The 15836-nt window shown below is 59.1% G+C and overlaps 5 protein-coding genes across 5 annotated transcripts; 3 read left to right on the top strand and 2 right to left on the bottom strand.

Annotated features, from left to right (window-relative positions):
• The first annotated feature begins 1306 nt into the window (after window positions 1-1306).
• On the top strand, window positions 1307-5854 carry IE81DRAFT_56063 (hypothetical protein). The gene is made up of 2 exons (XM_025517446.1): window positions 1307-1310; window positions 1382-5854. The coding sequence occupies exon 2, from the start codon at window positions 1564-1566 to the stop codon at window positions 5755-5757; it is 4194 nt and encodes a 1397-aa protein (XP_025371164.1). The 5' UTR covers window positions 1307-1310; window positions 1382-1563; the 3' UTR covers window positions 5758-5854.
• On the bottom strand, window positions 5763-8529 carry IE81DRAFT_311482 (CBF-domain-containing protein; the record flags this gene model as incomplete). The annotated part of the gene is made up of 6 exons (XM_025512440.1): window positions 5763-6186; window positions 6276-6535; window positions 6604-6975; window positions 7034-7728; window positions 7794-8059; window positions 8119-8529. The coding sequence occupies 6 exons, from the start codon at window positions 8527-8529 to the stop codon at window positions 5827-5829; spliced, it is 2364 nt and encodes a 787-aa protein (XP_025371163.1). The 3' UTR covers window positions 5763-5826.
• Window positions 8530-9152: 623 nt separating this feature from the next.
• IE81DRAFT_299924 (putative TIF34-translation initiation factor eIF3, p39 subunit) lies at window positions 9153-10758 on the top strand. The gene is made up of 3 exons (XM_025512208.1): window positions 9153-9216; window positions 9277-9457; window positions 9522-10758. Exons 1-3 carry the CDS (start codon window positions 9214-9216, stop codon window positions 10382-10384), a joined length of 1047 nt encoding a protein of 348 aa, XP_025371162.1. The 5' UTR covers window positions 9153-9213; the 3' UTR covers window positions 10385-10758.
• Window positions 10435-12916, bottom strand: IE81DRAFT_346162 (hypothetical protein; the record flags this gene model as incomplete). The annotated part of the gene is made up of 11 exons (XM_025516005.1): window positions 10435-10803; window positions 10864-11203; window positions 11269-11399; window positions 11474-11545; window positions 11607-11680; window positions 11743-11760; window positions 11823-11867; window positions 11932-12109; window positions 12179-12444; window positions 12527-12622; window positions 12688-12916. 11 exons carry the CDS (start codon window positions 12914-12916, stop codon window positions 10435-10437), a joined length of 1818 nt encoding a protein of 605 aa, XP_025371161.1.
• Window positions 12917-13963: 1047 nt separating this feature from the next.
• Window positions 13964-15775, top strand: IE81DRAFT_287910 (nucleoside phosphatase GDA1/CD39; the record flags this gene model as incomplete). The annotated part of the gene is made up of 6 exons (XM_025511742.1): window positions 13964-14149; window positions 14211-14544; window positions 14633-14812; window positions 14873-15212; window positions 15282-15672; window positions 15743-15775. 6 exons carry the CDS (start codon window positions 13964-13966, stop codon window positions 15773-15775), a joined length of 1464 nt encoding a protein of 487 aa, XP_025371160.1.
• Between the last annotated feature and the right edge of the window lie 61 nt (window positions 15776-15836).

The following is a 15836-nucleotide window of genomic DNA, read 5'->3' as shown; positions in this document are numbered from 1 at the left end:
CTCACCTCCACCCCATCATCAGACCATCTGCACCTATCGCACGTGACCTGTGCCATTCCCGTAGCTCTGCAGTCTTGATTCTTGAGTCAAGAGTCTCGCGCGTGTTAGATAGCGTGCGCGGCGTATGGGATTCGCCGGGTGCGCGGTGGTGGTGCATCGCGCTGGCCTGCATCAGATCAGCATGCAGCATGCAGGCTGTGAAAGGCACAAATTAAGACTCACGACTCGTGACTCTCCGTGGTCCCTGATGCCCTTGCAATTAAGTCGTGAGTCGTGAGTCGTGAGTCGTGAGTCGTGAGTCGTGAGTCGTGAGTCCTCGCGCGGCGCGATGGTACGCCTGCGGTGTACCGCTATACTCGTCGCGCGGGAGCACGGTAAGAAATGACATTTCGCGACGCCCATTTCACGATTTCAAATCCGAGCTTGCATGGTGACTCAAATTGCGACCGACGGTGCATGCTGCTGCTGCACGCGAATGGTGAACGCTGACTCGTCCAAACCGTTCACTCGTGACTCACGCAGTTGCTGTGCGCTAGCTGCACCAGCGGCAGACTTTCAAACTTCACGCCTTGTCGACGTCACCAATCACAAATCCACACATGTGAATGACAGCAATCACTCTTACAATCACGAATCACAATATAATCAATCATCAGTCAAAGTCGTCATCATCAGCAGTCTCTCATCGCGACTCGCTGCTGCTGGACTTTTGCATGACGGTAAAGGCCCATGTGAAATACCAATCGAGCAACTACTATATTCACTCGCTCATATAGCACTCACGATTCCCTTTTATCGCACGCGCCTCCTCGTGCACCGACCTCTCAATTCCCGGCATCTACGCCCCCCGCGGCCCACATCGTTGTCCCTCATCAGCATCAGCATCAACGCCGCCGCCGCCGGCGCTCCTTGTCTCGCATCGCACGTCGCATCCTTTCCGCAATCCTACTCGAGCAGACAGATCATCACTTGCGATCGATCAGCCAATCGCGAATCGCAAGTGAGACGCTATACTCACACACACACACACACACACACACACACAACACTCCCACGGCCGAGAGCAGACGATTCGACGGACAATTGGATTGTTTGCTTGCTTTGCTTGCTAGACAAATAGAGCGTGCATCTGCGTGGCGACTCCATCGCTAAGCTGCAACGAGTAGGTTCTCATCGAGCCGCATCGCGCCGCGCCGCACCGAACCGCACCGAACCGCACCGCACCGCATCTACATCTCCTACAGGCTATATAAGACACAGCAGCAGCTGCGTCTCTCCCACGGCCGCACAGCTCCCGAGAGATACGACCGGTGAGTGTGGGCTCGAGTACCCTGCACGCAAAATAATCGGCTTCGACGTGGTAGTGACTAATCGCATGCAGGCGCACGTCCCTCTCGTCCTTGCCTCTGCTATCCCTCCTCTCCTTCATCACAGTGCGCCAGATACAGGAGCCCAATGTCCGCCGGTCATTCGTGACTCCTCGATATAATCACAATCGCACATACGCACGCTCACTCCCCCCCCAACGTATCTGGCATCGCGACGCAAGGAAAAGAGACGAGCATGACTTCGCAGAGGGGCTCGTTGAGCCCCACCTTGACCGCCTTCAATAGCGAGCATGCACACTCATCAGACCCATCGACAGCTCCCCATCATCTCGACACCGACGCGAAGAGTCGCGCAGCAGAAGACGCTTCTCCCACCGACGCTGCCCTATTGCTGGCCTCGCTGGCAGCTCAACGAGCCAGCAGAGGATCGAATCCTTATCGCAGCATTCCAAGACGCTTTGTGCCCACCAGCGTTTCTCGTAGCAGAAGCAGAAGCTCGAGTCGCAGAGCGACGCGGCCAAACCTCGAGCACGAGAGGTCCACGCGGCGCGAACAAGGACCACCTCACGCAGAGTCGTCGCGCGATGGGGCTAGAAGATGGGGCTTGTCGGACTCTGCAGACGAGTCGGATGCTTCGGACGACTCTTCCAGGACAGCTGCTGCTGCTGCCGTTAGGTACGCCATGGGAGGTGGCAGCGTAGACTTGAGCAGGGAGGAGGCGCAAAATAGACCTCGCGCCAACACGTTGAGGCCACCGAGTCCTCCGAGTAAAGGCAAAGGCCGAGCAGAACCTGTGCCCATCACCCCAACACTGTTGCGCTCTGCGCGCTCCACAGCCCACTTGGCGCGCACGGCATCCTCAACGCAGCTATGTATGCTCAACGCAGAGGCTACTTCTCTCCGCGCAAGTCGCGACGCTTCGCCGATCGGAGAGCGAGAACGAAGTCGAGACTCGCTTTCCGTCTCGCCGCCTTGGATCAGATCCAACAGTCCTCGAACAGCGTCTGGTGATGCGATTTCGGGTCGAGGACGGCCTAGCGCCAGTGCTCCCGGCGTCCAAACGGCTCGCTTGCCACCTTCGTTGGCCGCGATCAGCCGTGGTCGAAGCGATCACGTCTCACCCTCCAGGCTCGGGAGGCGGGGCACCAGTGCCAGCGTCCTTTCCACGACGGGGCCGCAAGACGACTGTACGGCAGCTGGGTCAGGCAGCAAGCTTGTGCGCAAGCATAGCCTCTTGAACAGACCCACCAGCCGCGCGTCGATCGATCTCGAGGGTGCTCTGTTTGGAGATGAAGAGGATGTGCACCTGACTTTCTCCTCGTGCGAGTCGGGAGAATCGGATGTGGAGGACGCTGCCGCTTCTTCCCCGCCCAACTCTCGCTTCAACAGTCGAGGTCGCAGCTCTAGACGCAGCAGTGGAGCTTCTAGGGATCGCAAACGAGGCTTGAGGGTGCTCTTGCAACCCATCACGGACACTGACCGTATGCCAGAAGATGCTAGCACCGAGCAACAACCGTCTTCGTCCTGCGCTACTTCGTTAGGTACGAGCGGCAGCGCTGGCTCCGAGCACGATCGGCGTAGCAGCCAAAGCGTGGCTAGCAGTCGTAGTAGCAGCTGCGATCACCTGCTAGAGTTTCGCGCACAGAGGGCCGCGATGCCTCGAAAGGGTGCGGTGCTGGCTGGCGACGTGATGCCTGACGATGCCACTGGATTGGGCACGGCGCCACCTGCTTCGCGGCCGATCGCTACGCTCACGCGGCAACGCAGCAGAAGAGCAGCGACGCTCTCGCGCGCTTCGTCGCTAGCTCGATCGAATTCCGGTCGCAGTCGCGCGACGCAGAGCCTGGCTAGGATCGTGCTCGATGATCAGCGCAACAGCAGCAGCAGCAGTAGACAAGGGCGCTCTTCTAGCCGTGCGAGCGCGATCGAGGAGATGATGCGGGATGCTAGCAGCAGCATCGAAGGCGGGCTTGGTGCGCTCACACAGCCGGCAGTGCGCGTCGAAGCTGAAGATGGCGATCCTTTGCTCTGTCCTAGCACAGTCAGCATTGCTGATCTGGTCAGCGTGCCTGCGGTGGAGTGGGATTCGGACAGCGATCGGCGACAATCGATTTCGTCTGTGCGAAGCGAAGGAGCGTCTGGCGAACAAGAGGCTGCGCGCAGAAGCGGCTTTGCGGCAGCTTACTCTGAGCGCATCGCTTCGATCGGAAGTCACTTTAAGCTTTGGTCGCGCCATGGTCAGCACGAAGAGCAGAGCGGCACGATCCCGCAGCAGCAGCAGCAGCAGCAGCAGCAGCAGCAGCAGCGGGATGTCGTGGCGCCCACTACCGACTCGATGCCCGTCGCCGCACCTCAGAGGTTGCGGACGACGAGCGGACGGCCACAGGTGGGCGTGGCGCACGAGAATGCGAGTGCGAGTGCGAGCGCGAGCACGGATTCCAGCTTGTTCTCAGCATCATGGCGCACGCTCTCGCGCTTGCCGAATCTGCTGCTGCTTCCGACGTTGGCCACAAGGAGCGCCTCGCCTCCTTCTGCTGTAGTCGGCGCGTCTCCGCCGACGTCTGGCGCCACATCTCTCAGTCCGCACGACGCTGCTGCACAACTCGCCATCCCGCCTTCCCCATTGGCGCCCAAGGCGGAGCTGCCGCCCTCGCCCGACGCTGCATCGAGCGAGTCCCTGGGCGGCGAGGCGCGCGACGGTGCGCAACAAGCGTCGCCAAAGATGGGACGAGGCGTCGTTTCGCCACTGGAGGGTGACCGCGATGCTGGTGCCTACGTGAGCGGCTTGGGCGCACCGATCGACCCGGACATTGAGCTCTCCTCGGTCGTTCAGCTGCAGACTTTTCGCTCGAGATCTCGCTCTGCCAGTAGGAGTCGTGGCTATGCGGCTCATCGCATGCCTCACCTCTCGCGCCCGCCGAGCAGTCCGGATCAATCGAGCGCCAGTCGTCGTGCGAGCGCTTCGCGCGCTCGCACCAGGGTCAGCATCTCGGAAAGCGCTTCCTCCCCCGATCTCAGTCCGGCTGCGTCGCCATCGCTTCACAAACGCGAACCGGAGGCGGGCATAGCACCCCTCACCCTTCCAGAGCCGACATTGGCGCTGAGGAATGCGGATGCGATGCGAGCAGTCTCTGCGCCGACATCTCCTAGAGGCAGGCGAGCGCGCCACGACAGTAGAGGGCGTTTGCAGGCTCAGCAGCGAGACGATGACGAGGATGAGGATGGCGATGGCTTTCGATTGGTACATCGCCGCGGAAGACGAGCGAGGCGCAGAGCGAGCGTGGGTCGGTCGGAGGAGGAGGATGAGGAGGCGAAAGCGAGCCCAAAGTGCTCTCGGCCTGCCGTGCAGGCTCCCGTACCAGAGACTTTTAGCGCCTACGCTTCTTCCGCTTCCCATTCGGCATCGGAAGACGAGCGATCTTCGGCGTCCGAGACGGAGCGGCACGGGTGCAAAGACGTCGCGAGATCGACGCGCGATGAGGATGTCGAAGAGCGCGGAAGGAGGTCGAGATCGGGCAGGGGTCGACGTCGCTCTACCAGTCCTTCGGGTGCGCGTCAGAACGCGGTAGGATTGTTCTCCTTGCCTGCTAGCGGAAAGAGTCGACGATCGCTGCAACAGCAGCAGCAGCAGCAGCAGCAGCAGCAGCAGGAGCGACTCGAGAGATCGACGGCATTTCACGGCAGCATAAGCACATTGCCTCGCGTTAGGAGCTCTCCGAACCTCAGCTATGCAGCGGCTGCTGCTCACGCTGCTCATCATCTGCGACAGGCGGCCCAAGCTGCCACCTCAGCTAGTCCTCCAGTGACGCTCCCAGGCGCCCCCATCGTCGCTCCTGCGCTCGCGCCATTCGACGATCGAGGCCGCACAGGCTCGGTAAAGGTTGTCAGCGTCAGCGCGGAAACCTCGAGCATCGATGCGCTGGCGACGGATGAGCCCAGCATCACGACTGCGCCTCGAGACTTGTCGGACGAGATCAGCATGGCCAGCGAAGATGCCATGCAGCCAGACGCTGCTACCCTGTGCGCGTCCGAGACGTCTGAAGCTGCTGCTGCTGCTTCTAACAGCACAATCCCCGCACCGACGACCATTGCGCTCAGACCTTGCATGGTCTCCAACGGCGCTCACCTGCTCATGCTCTCGCTCGAATTGGAAATGATGCGCGCGAGGAAAATCAGCGCGAGCTTGAAGCCCAGGTGGCTGAAAGCTAGGATGAGAGAGGTGCGAATTTGGGATGCGTCGTCGGTCGCAGGCTTGCTTGGCGCCGAAGAAGGTCGCACTAGCGGCGCACCAGCGATGCCTCTGGAGCAAGCTCAGGCGAGCAGCGCCAGCGGCGTCAGCAGCAGAGGCACACAAATGCCTGCTCCTCCCCTCGCTTCCTTTCGATCCGTGGACAGGCCGCAGAGTCCTCTGCGCCATGAAGTTACGTGAAGTGGAGCGCGTTCGCAATCTGTAGCATTTACGTGGTTCCCATAGTATACATGCCCCTGCAAATACGTATCAGAATGCCCAAAGTCTTGCGCAAACGTCTCGCTGATCGGCTGCTAATGCTTTGCGCTCAGCTTCCTGGATCTTGGCTTGGCGTTGCACATCCCACACCGCCTCTCGCGCTTCTCGATCTTCGTCATCCTCTCCTTGACGAGCTTCGGGCACGCTCTCCTTCATGAGCTCCTCGACTTCTTTTCGCGCTTTTGCAGCAGCTTCGTCGATCTTTTGATGAGCCTTGAGCGAGGGAAAGATATGAGCGACGGGCAGGAGCTTGTGCGATAGCGCTGGCACGGCTTGAGGGCGAAGCCGGGCCCTGTTGTCGTCCTGCGATGACGTCGGTCGAAGCGTGCGAGCGATTTCCGACTCGAAGAGCTGCGAGGAAGGGCATGGGGCCGCGACAGGGTTCGTGAGCTTGCGATGCCCTCTGCGATGCATTTCCAAGAATCGTGCGAGCGACTCACAGTGGCGTACGTCATGTCCAAAAAGTCTTCCAGATCCCACCTGTCTTTGAGAAAGGGCTCGGCGAGGATGTGCGAGAGGGTGGTCACGCCTTGCAGGTAGTGCGATTGACCTCCAGCCTCGTCTGCAAAAGTGCCCTCTGACAATCCGCCGCCTTGCTTCTCGCGCGCCGACAAGGAGGCTCCTAGAGCTGCAAGCTCCCACAGCGAAGAGTCTAGCGCACCAGTCTTGAGCGGGTCTGTCTCGAGCGCGTCGTACGGGTCTGGGGAGGGGTGGGGGAGGCGGCAGCCTTAGAGGGGAGGTCTTGCCGAACGCACGCGCCGGACTCACCTTCGATGCCCTTGGGTCCCAGATCGAAGCGATCCTCGTTAAAGACGCGATGTATCAGTCCAAGGCAGCCCTTGTGCCTCTTGAGCAGGTTCCAGACAAATGGAATGACGCTAACGGCCGCAGCTGGTGGAGCTCTCAAGCTGGCTCTGGCCATGCGCTTCGCAAACGAAGCGATGAGCGCTTCGGGAAGGTGCGAGGAGGCCAGAAAATTATCTAGGAGACGCAAGAAGCGTGCTCGGTAGCGCACGTGCAGGAACGGTGGGTCGGAGAGGAGGAGCGAGTAGAGCTTGTTGTAAAAGGAGGGGTACTGAAGATTGTGCGAGAGCATGAGGGTGTAGAGCGAGTTCAATGCAAGCAGAGAGGTCGCTCCACCTAGTTCCGGAGAGACGTGTCAGCAGAGCGCGGAAACGAGCACCCTACTGGCACTCACCAGCTTCGAGGCAATCTACGAGCCAGTCCACAACGAGTCTCGGCTTGGACAGATTCGGCAAGATTTGATTGTGGAAGCGTAGCAGCACTTGATGATTGACGTGCTGCGGAATGGAGCCGCCTGCTATGCGACCCTCTTCATCGCGTCGAGGGAGCAACACTGCGTACCACGCCGCACTAAAAGCGGCTTTGTGCGCAGCCAGGTTGTGCACACACACGTGAAACGGTGGCGCCCTGCGGCTCCTCTTTCGGCCCATCGATGACCATGAGCCCTGTGTGGGGGTGTGAGTGCCGGCGCGAATCTGTTCTGGCTCATCGCGACGAGGCCCGGGTCCTCCCTTGACGCCCTGGCCGTTGCCAGTGCGTGTCTTTTCCTGCTCCTCATCTTCCGAGTCGGAGAACCATGCCTGCATGTCCTCCTCCTCCGCTTCATCGTCGCTCTCATTCTCGCTCCCACCTGCGTCGACGACTTTTTGCTTTTTGGATGCACGCGAGGCGCTTGCCAGCAACTTTTTGCGTTTGCCCTTGGCATCGGGTGCGTCAGACGAAGGGGGAGGCTGTTGCAGCTGCGGCACGATAAAGGTGTTGAGGTCCTGGACGACCTTTGGAATTTCAGTCAAGTGGAGCAGCAGCTCGGTGCCATTCTCTCGTAGCCGCGACTCTGCAAGCGATGGCGGAATGGCGTGCAAGATGGTTCTGGGGGGGGGGAAACCAAGGCGTGAGTGGGGATTGCATTTAGTGAAGCTCGACGCGCCACGCACCTGACTTCCCTGCACACCGCCAGGCGAACATCGTCGTACTCCTCCAAATACTCTTTGACGAAAGCGTCTCTCACATCCGCTGCGAGTGCGGATTTCTTGGGACCAGCGAGCAGAACAAGCATGAGCGCCCTAAAAGGCGCAGACGCCCATTGACCCAGAGACGTGTGTGCATCAAGGGTAGCATGTGCGTTGGGCTTGCTGCGTAGATGAGTAAGACAGGCCGAACAGCTGACTTGGAGCGCCACAAGGTATTTGAGGGCGAGCAGCTGCGGAAAGCAGAGTCAACAGGAGCGTCAGAGGCAAACGACAGCCGCTCTCGTCTCACCCGAACATGCTCAGCTTCGTGTCCAAGAAGCGCGCAAAAGCATTGCACGCTCTCGTTGAAGCGCTCAGAGATCCACTTTTTGAACGTCAAGCTCGCGTCCTTTTCGTTGTGCGCATGCACTTGGAGCTTTCCTTCTGCGTCTACAAATGCGTCCAGCGGGACCTTGTTCGCTCGCACCAAAGCAGAAACCGAGTGCATGAGCAGCGACATGCTCTTGGGCAGCAGCGTAGAGGCGGCATCTGGCAGTGCTGAGAGTTCGATGATCAGCGCTAACAGATCGCTGAGAGGATTAAGATCTGTGGAGCCGGACAGGGACGCCTGCAACGCAACCAGCCGAGATGTGTGCGGTGAGGCTGCCGCCGCCACCTCTGGCGTTACCCTGCCCTTCTTGGTGATGCGTGGGCTCGCCATGGCGATATTGTAGCAAGTCGCTGTGCGTGATGGGCGGCAAGATGTAGGGCGCTATCGCGCTCTGAAGCGAGTGGTGAGTACTCCGAAGCACCCCTTCGTTACAAACAAATTTCTACGCATTCACGTGATCAGGGCGACCAAAAAAAGAAGTTTCCGCGCTAATGAGAGCTGCGCCGCGATTTGAGGGCCAAGCCCACCAGCCTCAGCATGATTCCCCTCACATCAGTCCGCAGAGCGGCGAAGGAGCGCTGCGGTGTTGACCACCCTGGCGCTGTGTGTGCGCGAAGCACACCACTGACCTCCGCGTTGAAGCAGTGTGAACACATGCGTTTGCACGCTGCGTCACGAAGCTGCGACTCCGCGTTGCGATGGGCTGCTAAGACTACATTGGCTGCGCGGGTGCAGTACACGGATCCCTCGAAAACCCATGACAGGTGGGAGAGCCGACGCATCAATTTAACTGTCCGACGCGTTCTTTGGTGCATATGCTAGTCGAGTGACGCAGACGTCGCGCATGGCGAGCCACGTGCGCGAGAATGTCCTTAGGCGTCACGCATTCATTGATTCGCGATTTCGACATCTTCGTTTACCGCGACGCGAGAGCACATCATCCTGCTTCCTCGCACATAGCCACTATTCCCATCAACCCCGTTACGAAGCTGTACCAGCCCCCGATATCCCAACATGGTGCGTTAGCCTCGCCGTCGCTGTCACGCAACCTGCTGACCCTTTCGAGCCCGCTCGCAGCGTCCGCTCTTATTGTCCGGACACGAGAGAGCGCTGAACCAGATCAAGTTCAACAGAGAAGGCGATCTGCTCTTTTCCTGCTCCAAGGATCAAGTGGTCAATGTCTGGTATTCTCATAATGGAGAGAGACTAGGCACGTACGAGGGAAACAATGGTAGCGTGTGGAGCATCGACCCGGATTGTGAGTATGCGCCTGTGGGCTTGGCAATTCTGTCCCCTGCCTGACACCAGCGTCGCCACTGCAGACTCTTCCTCCTTGCTGGTGACGGGATCGGCGGCCAATCAGATGAAGTTGTACGAGGTTTCGACTGGCAAATGTCTCTTTACGTGGGAATTCGACACTGCCGTCAAGTGCGTCGCCTTCTCGGAGGACGGCACGCAGGTGCTAGCAATCACAGAGCAGAGGATGGGTTTCCGTGCAACCTTGAAAGTGTTTCGCATCAACCGAGATGCAGAGACTTGGACCCAGCAATCGTCGGAGCCTATAAGGAATATCACGTTCAGCGGTCCCAAAGCAACCGTGGCTGCTTGGGCGCCTGCGGATCAGTACATCATCACTGGGCACGAGAATGGAAAGGTGGCAGCTTACTATCACGATGAAAAGGAGCCAGAGAGTGGGGTGGATGCAGAGTTGGAGGAGAATAGCGTAAATGCGCACCCGGATGCGCAGGTGACGGATCTGCAGCTGAGCGCAGACGGAACGTATCTGATCACTAGCAGCAAAGACAAGACTGCCAAGCTGATCGATGCCAAGTCGCTCGCCATCCTCAAGACCTACACCACCTCTACGCCTCTCAACAGCGCTGCTATTCATCCAACTCGACCCTACGTCATCATCGGAGGAGGGCAGGATGCCATGAACGTCACAACGACGAGCGCGAGGCAAGGTCGTTTCGAAGCTCGATTTTGGCACAAGGTGTTCGAGGAGGAATGCTCCACCATCGCTCAGCACTTTGGCCCGATTCACTCGATCATCATTCACCCCAGCGGAAAGTGCTTTGCGTCGGGCGGAGAAGATGGCTACGTGAGGGTCAACTGGTTCGATCAGGCCTTTTTCACGGTCAAGCCTTATGGCCCTGCGCTCGACTTGTCGCCCGAGGATAACTAGACGTTGTATTCTGAGCATCTCCCTCCATCAAAATGTCATCGACGAGCGCGCTAGACTGATAGTGATACAAAGAGGGGCGCGAGCACAGCTAAGAGAGGCAATGTGGCGCCAGCGCGAGCGCGAGCGCGAGCGCATCCCGCGTTGCGTCTGGTGGAGCCTTTGGAAGTGCTGCCTCCTCGATTACCTCTGCTTCCATTCGAGTCGAGTATCAATTGTCTGTTGTTGGTGCCTTGCGGCTCAAAGGCCGACGTGCTGACAGAGGCCTGGCTCTGCGCTTGCTGCGTGAGAAAGACGAGGACGACGCTCGGAGCAGGCACTCGCAAAGTGCATCGTTGGGAAGGGCACGCTAGCGTCTGGACGTCCTCGGTGCCGATCAGAGTTCCGTCCGAGTAGTAGGAGAGCGTTTGACCTGCCCAGGTCTGGCGTGGAATGGACGTCAGCGTGCGGCGCATGAGCTAGCGCAGGAACGTGCGGCTCACAATGTTGGCCTTTTCATCGACGCTCGCGGCGGTCAGCGTCTTGAATGATACAGCAGCGTTACCATTCGCAGGCAGGTCGAACTCGACATTCATGACCTGGGTCTGATCGTTTGAGGAGGCCATGTTGACCAGGACGAGCTTGACTGGAGTCTCCTCTTCATACACACCATAAGCTGCCGCCATCGTCTCGTTCAGACCTAGATTCCGAACGCGTGACTGGTCGCTCGAGGTGGAGCGAAGGGCTTCGGCTAACACGATCAGCGAGTAGTAGATCGGCGCTGTGCGCCACGCAGTTGTGGTCGTGTTGCGCGTCGGCGGATGAAAGACATTGTACAGGACGCTGTGGGAGAGTCACGAGCGTGAGCGCGTGCGTGCACAGCGACGAGACTGCCTGCCCATACTCACTTTGCGCCTCCGTTGTGAAGCAGCACGGCGGAATGGTTGCGGTAAGCAAGTTCCAAAGAGGCAGTGATGGCCCAGAGGGCGCTCGTGAACGTATCGCTGACTCCAGCGACTCCCACGCACGACGCGGTGTTCTGGGGTGAGAAGAGGGGTGTGGCGAAGTCGTGAGTGAGAATGGATGGGCAGAGAGGTGACGCTGTGTACGCACCGTCTCGGCAAGCACATACGGGAGGCCCATTTCGACTGCTGTGCTGACGGCAGCAACATCGTACATGGCAAACTGCAAACGCGGTGCGAGAGTCAGACACGAGCGCAGACTCGGAGACCGTAGCGCCACTCACGTTGACAATGTTTGTCATGTTGAGGTATCCCGCATGCCCATACACTGCATCCGATTGGCACAGGCTTTGCGGGTCTGCGGGATGAGAAGCGTGAGCATGGGTGACTTGGCACGTCCAAACTTTAGCGTTCCCTCACACTTTATGGCGCTGATGGCTGCAAAGTATTGTCGGTCGTGTGAGCATGCGCACACACTCGAGGATGCTCGTGCGCCTCACCTTTGAGCCGATCAGAGAAGCGCGATCGCATCCCAGCGTCTAGAACTGCGGGATTGTGCGAGCGTCAGCATGAGGGGCTGAATGCGCGACGTCACACGCGCTCGCTCACTCTGACTAGTCGTCCACGAGCAGCAGACGCTCGGAGCGCTGAATTGGCGCACATCATCCGCATAAGCGGCGTTGATGATGCTCTGCGTGAGGGCTCCCCATTCGTCCAGATACGTGTCGATGCTGTACGACGCAGGTCTGTTGCCTGTGAGAGCATATCGATCGGGCTCGTTGCCGACCTACGCGCGAGAGGCGGCGTCAGCTTCATTGCGGCGTCTCAATGGCAACATCGAGACGCACACGCTCACCAGTAAATGCTCGAGCGAGTCTCCCACGCTTTTTTGGAGATGCTCGACCATGTCGAGCGTAAAGTCGGCGGTGTTGTTGACCATGTTGACGCCCCAGACGATGCGCGCGTCCGTAAGATTGACCAATGTCTTGAGAGACTGAAAGATGACGTCGCTATAGATGAGGTGGGGCGTGATGGGTATGCCAGCTGCGTTGAGCCCTCCGCCGACTTTGCGTATGACGCCGTCCAAGTTGCTGGCATATTCGGCAGTGTCTTGCGTGTTGCCTGGTTGCGAGACTCTAGTGTCAGGAAAGAGTGGGCACAGAGTCCATCACTTTGCCCCCCCGCGCTCGCCTCCCGTGCTCACCTCCGATGCGTACGATCGGACCTACTCCGGCACGTGCCCGTATGTTTGCCAGGTAGTTTAGAAATTGGTACGAGGGTGTTTGCGGGTCGCTGCCGACTGTGGGCGTGAAGCGCGTGCGGGGTCAGCGATTGTCGCTCCACAACAATCACGTCAACGCTCACAGTACTCGTCGGCGACGCTGAGCTCGATGCTGATGCCGAGCAAGTTGGCAGGGATTGGAATACTGGGCGCGACGTTCGCAGGTACGAGATCCAGTGCGAATAAGGCGCTTCCAAGGGCGGGGTTTGGATTGGAGGGCAAGGGCTGTGCAGTTCGATTGGGAGCAGAAGGAGGAGGGCCGGATGGTATGGATGCGCTGTAGGGCGTCAGAGGCGCTTGAAGTACCAGCATGGGTGCGTTGCTTGGAATTTGAATGTCGACCTGGGCGAATGCTGCGGAGAAGCACCCGAGGAGCAGTAGCAGCAGCAGCACAAAGCGTTGCTGCACACCGCTCGTCCACCATGTCCTCCGCAAAGGGAGCGTCAATTGGCGCCCCATCGAGTCCCTGCACTCGTCAAGGATGACCTCTCATCCATCAGCGCAGCGCAGCGCGCTCCTTCAATAAGCTTGGCGTGAGTCCACCTGTTGTGGTCATCAAGGTGGTAGTAACGAGTATAGCGTGCATGCACCCGCTTCCAAGAGTCGTGAGTCGCGAGCACCGCCGGCTCCGCGGACCTCCATCGCGATGCGCGCAAGCAGCACGCGCTGCATTAATTAGCAGGCGGTGTTCACGATCACTCGTCACGATCGCACCTGTGAGTCCACGTGGTGACCAAACAAGGAAACCGACGGGGGCGGGGACATTGTTCCAAAGCAGCCACCAATAGCGATCCAATCACGAATGAAAGGCCTTCGTTGCAACGATCAGCACGCTCTTCCACCCGCCGCACATACGCACGCACGCACGCACGCACCCCTCACGTATTGCCACGCACTCACAACTCTCAGCGACAAGCAACGCCCCCCCCCCCCCCCAACGGCGCATCCCACGCGCCGCAAACCCCTCTCAACATCCTTCGCCCAAGCTCCAACCCTCGCTTCGGCTCAGGCCACAAGTCTGGCAAATCCAGCTTAGATCTGCTGCGAGCAGAGGCAGGTAGCAGCAGCACCAGCACCAGCACCAGCACCAGCAGTGGCAGCAGCTCCTATCCGCCAAACGGCGGGGGAGGGCCAAGCCCATCATTACCGACCAGCAAGATGGCTCGCTCCCGCCTTGCCCTCTCTCCTCGCAAATTCATCTTCCTCGCAGTCAGCTTGACTTTTCTCGGCATCGTACTGCTCTCTCCCTCGAGGAAATACGTTGCGGAAAGAGGTAAAGCAGCTTGGGCGTCGGCAGGCGAACGATTGGAAGAGGTGGATCTGTCGGGCTTGCACTTTGACTGGCCTCAGAACCCTTGGATGGGAGGTGACGTGTTGGGAAATGTCAGAGTACCACCAGAGAAGCATGCGGATCCACTCAGAAGTAGGCGCTGCGAGAGCAATGGAGGTAGGATCATGGACGCAAAGGGGCATCTCAGACCGACCGTGCAGTACGGCATCATGATCGACGCGGGCAGCACTGGCAGCAGGGTACACGTCTACAAGGTGAGTGTGAGCTTTCGACTGCCGTGCGATCGCTTTGCTGACCTCCACGCCATCGCTGCAGTTCAACTACTGCAGCTCCTCGCCCGAGCTGGAATCGGAAGTGTTTGAAATGATTAGAGGAGGACTGTCTTCGTACGGCCCCAACGCGCAAGGTGCTGCAAATTCTCTGCGTCCGCTACTTCAGACAGCATACAAGTCCGTGCCGCCAAGTTTGAGGAGGTGCACGCCCATCTCTGTCAAGGCGACTGCTGGTCTTCGATTGTTGGGGGCAAAGCAGAGCAAGGATATTCTCAATGCCGTGAGGTACATGCTTGAGCACGAGTATCCCTTTCCCATCGCGGATGGGCCCGATGGACGTGGCAAAGGCGTCGAGATCATGGAGGGCAGAGATGAAGGTGGGTACGACAGTGCGGAAGAGACGTTTGCGGGGACTGCTCTCGGGGCCTCTGCGCTGACGCAAGCACGCACGCACGCACGCCACAGGCGTCTTTGCATGGATCACCGTCAATTATCTCCTCAATCGGATCGGCGTGCAGGGTACCAATGTCGCACCAAAGACGGCAGCAGTCATGGATCTAGGGGGCGCCTCGACGCAGATCGTATTCGAGCCCACACCGGGTAGCGGGCCCATGCCTCCCGGTGCGCACGTCTACACGCTAGAGGGTGAGCGAAGAGTGAACGCGTGCAATATTGATTCCGGGCGCTGACAACTTTTGTATGCAGGCTTTGGAGGAAGGAACTACACCCTGTACCAGAACTCCTACCTCGGTTATGGTCTGATGCAGGCGCGCAAGTCTATCAATGCTTTGGCGACGTTCAGCCATGCCCTCTCCAACCCATCTGCCGTCAAATTCGGCCCCTCGACTGGCACGGCGGTGATTGGCGTCACTGCGGGTGCAGACGCTGTGCGCATCCCTAGTCCGTGCTTTGCTCCAGGCACGGAAAAAAAGGCCAAGGTGGTACTGCCGGGACGTGATGGCGAGGTGGAGGTGATGCTGACAGGTGCTCCTGGTGGATTCGCGGGCTGCAAGAGGCTCGTCGAGGTCATGATGAACAAGGATGCGTGAGTTGGCTGCAGAGAGTCGCTGTTCGCATGCAGACACTCGCTGATGCCCGTCACGTACCGTCTCAGCGCATGCGCGACCTCACCATGCTCGTTTGCAGGCGTCTATCAACCTTCGCTGATGAACAGCTTTGCCGACTCGCCCATCGTCGCGCTGTCCTACTTTTACGACAGGCTCGAACCGTTGGGTGTGAATGGGACATTCAGCATCTCTCTCCTCGAGTCGCTAGCCAAGGATGTCTGTGCGGGCCCAGCCCGATGGAGCGTGCGCTTCCCGCCAAGCAAGTACCCGGAAGCGCTCAAGGAACTGCGCGATAGACCCGAAACGTGCTTGGACCTGACGTTTCAACACGCCTTGTTGAGTTTGGGATACGATCTGGGCGCCAACAGACAAGTCACTGTGGCCAAGAAACTGGCAGGAAGCGAGTTGGGCTGGTGCGCTGGGGCGCAATTGATGACGGTAAGTCGAAGCGTGGTGTACCCATGCGCTGCACGGCTGACCGTCTTTGGGCCCCCTCGTGCGCGCACAGCTGGACGAAGAAGGCGTTCTTTGCAAGGCTTAGAATGCAGCAACGATGACATGCGTGCTCGTCGAAACTGCCATTTTGTACCTTACTAATCGTG

This window comes from Ceraceosorus guamensis, assembly GCF_003144195.1.
Source record: "Ceraceosorus guamensis strain MCA 4658 unplaced genomic scaffold IE81scaffold_15, whole genome shotgun sequence".
In the NCBI taxonomy this organism is placed as follows: domain Eukaryota; kingdom Fungi; phylum Basidiomycota; class Exobasidiomycetes; order Ceraceosorales; family Ceraceosoraceae; genus Ceraceosorus; species Ceraceosorus guamensis.
This window is presented reverse-complemented; position numbering and strand designations above follow the sequence as displayed.

What these genes read in the sequence shown, in the direction of transcription:
- IE81DRAFT_56063 (XM_025517446.1), top strand. Translation starts at nt 1,564, where the DNA reads ATGACTTCGCAGAGGGGCTCGTTGAGCCCCACCTTGACCGCCTTCAAT.
- IE81DRAFT_299924 (XM_025512208.1), top strand. An exon ending in GTGGAGCATCGACCCGGATT is followed by an intron (nt 9,458 to 9,521) that starts GTGAGTATGCGC and finishes TCGCCACTGCAG; the next exon opens with ACTCTTCCTCCTTGCTGGTG.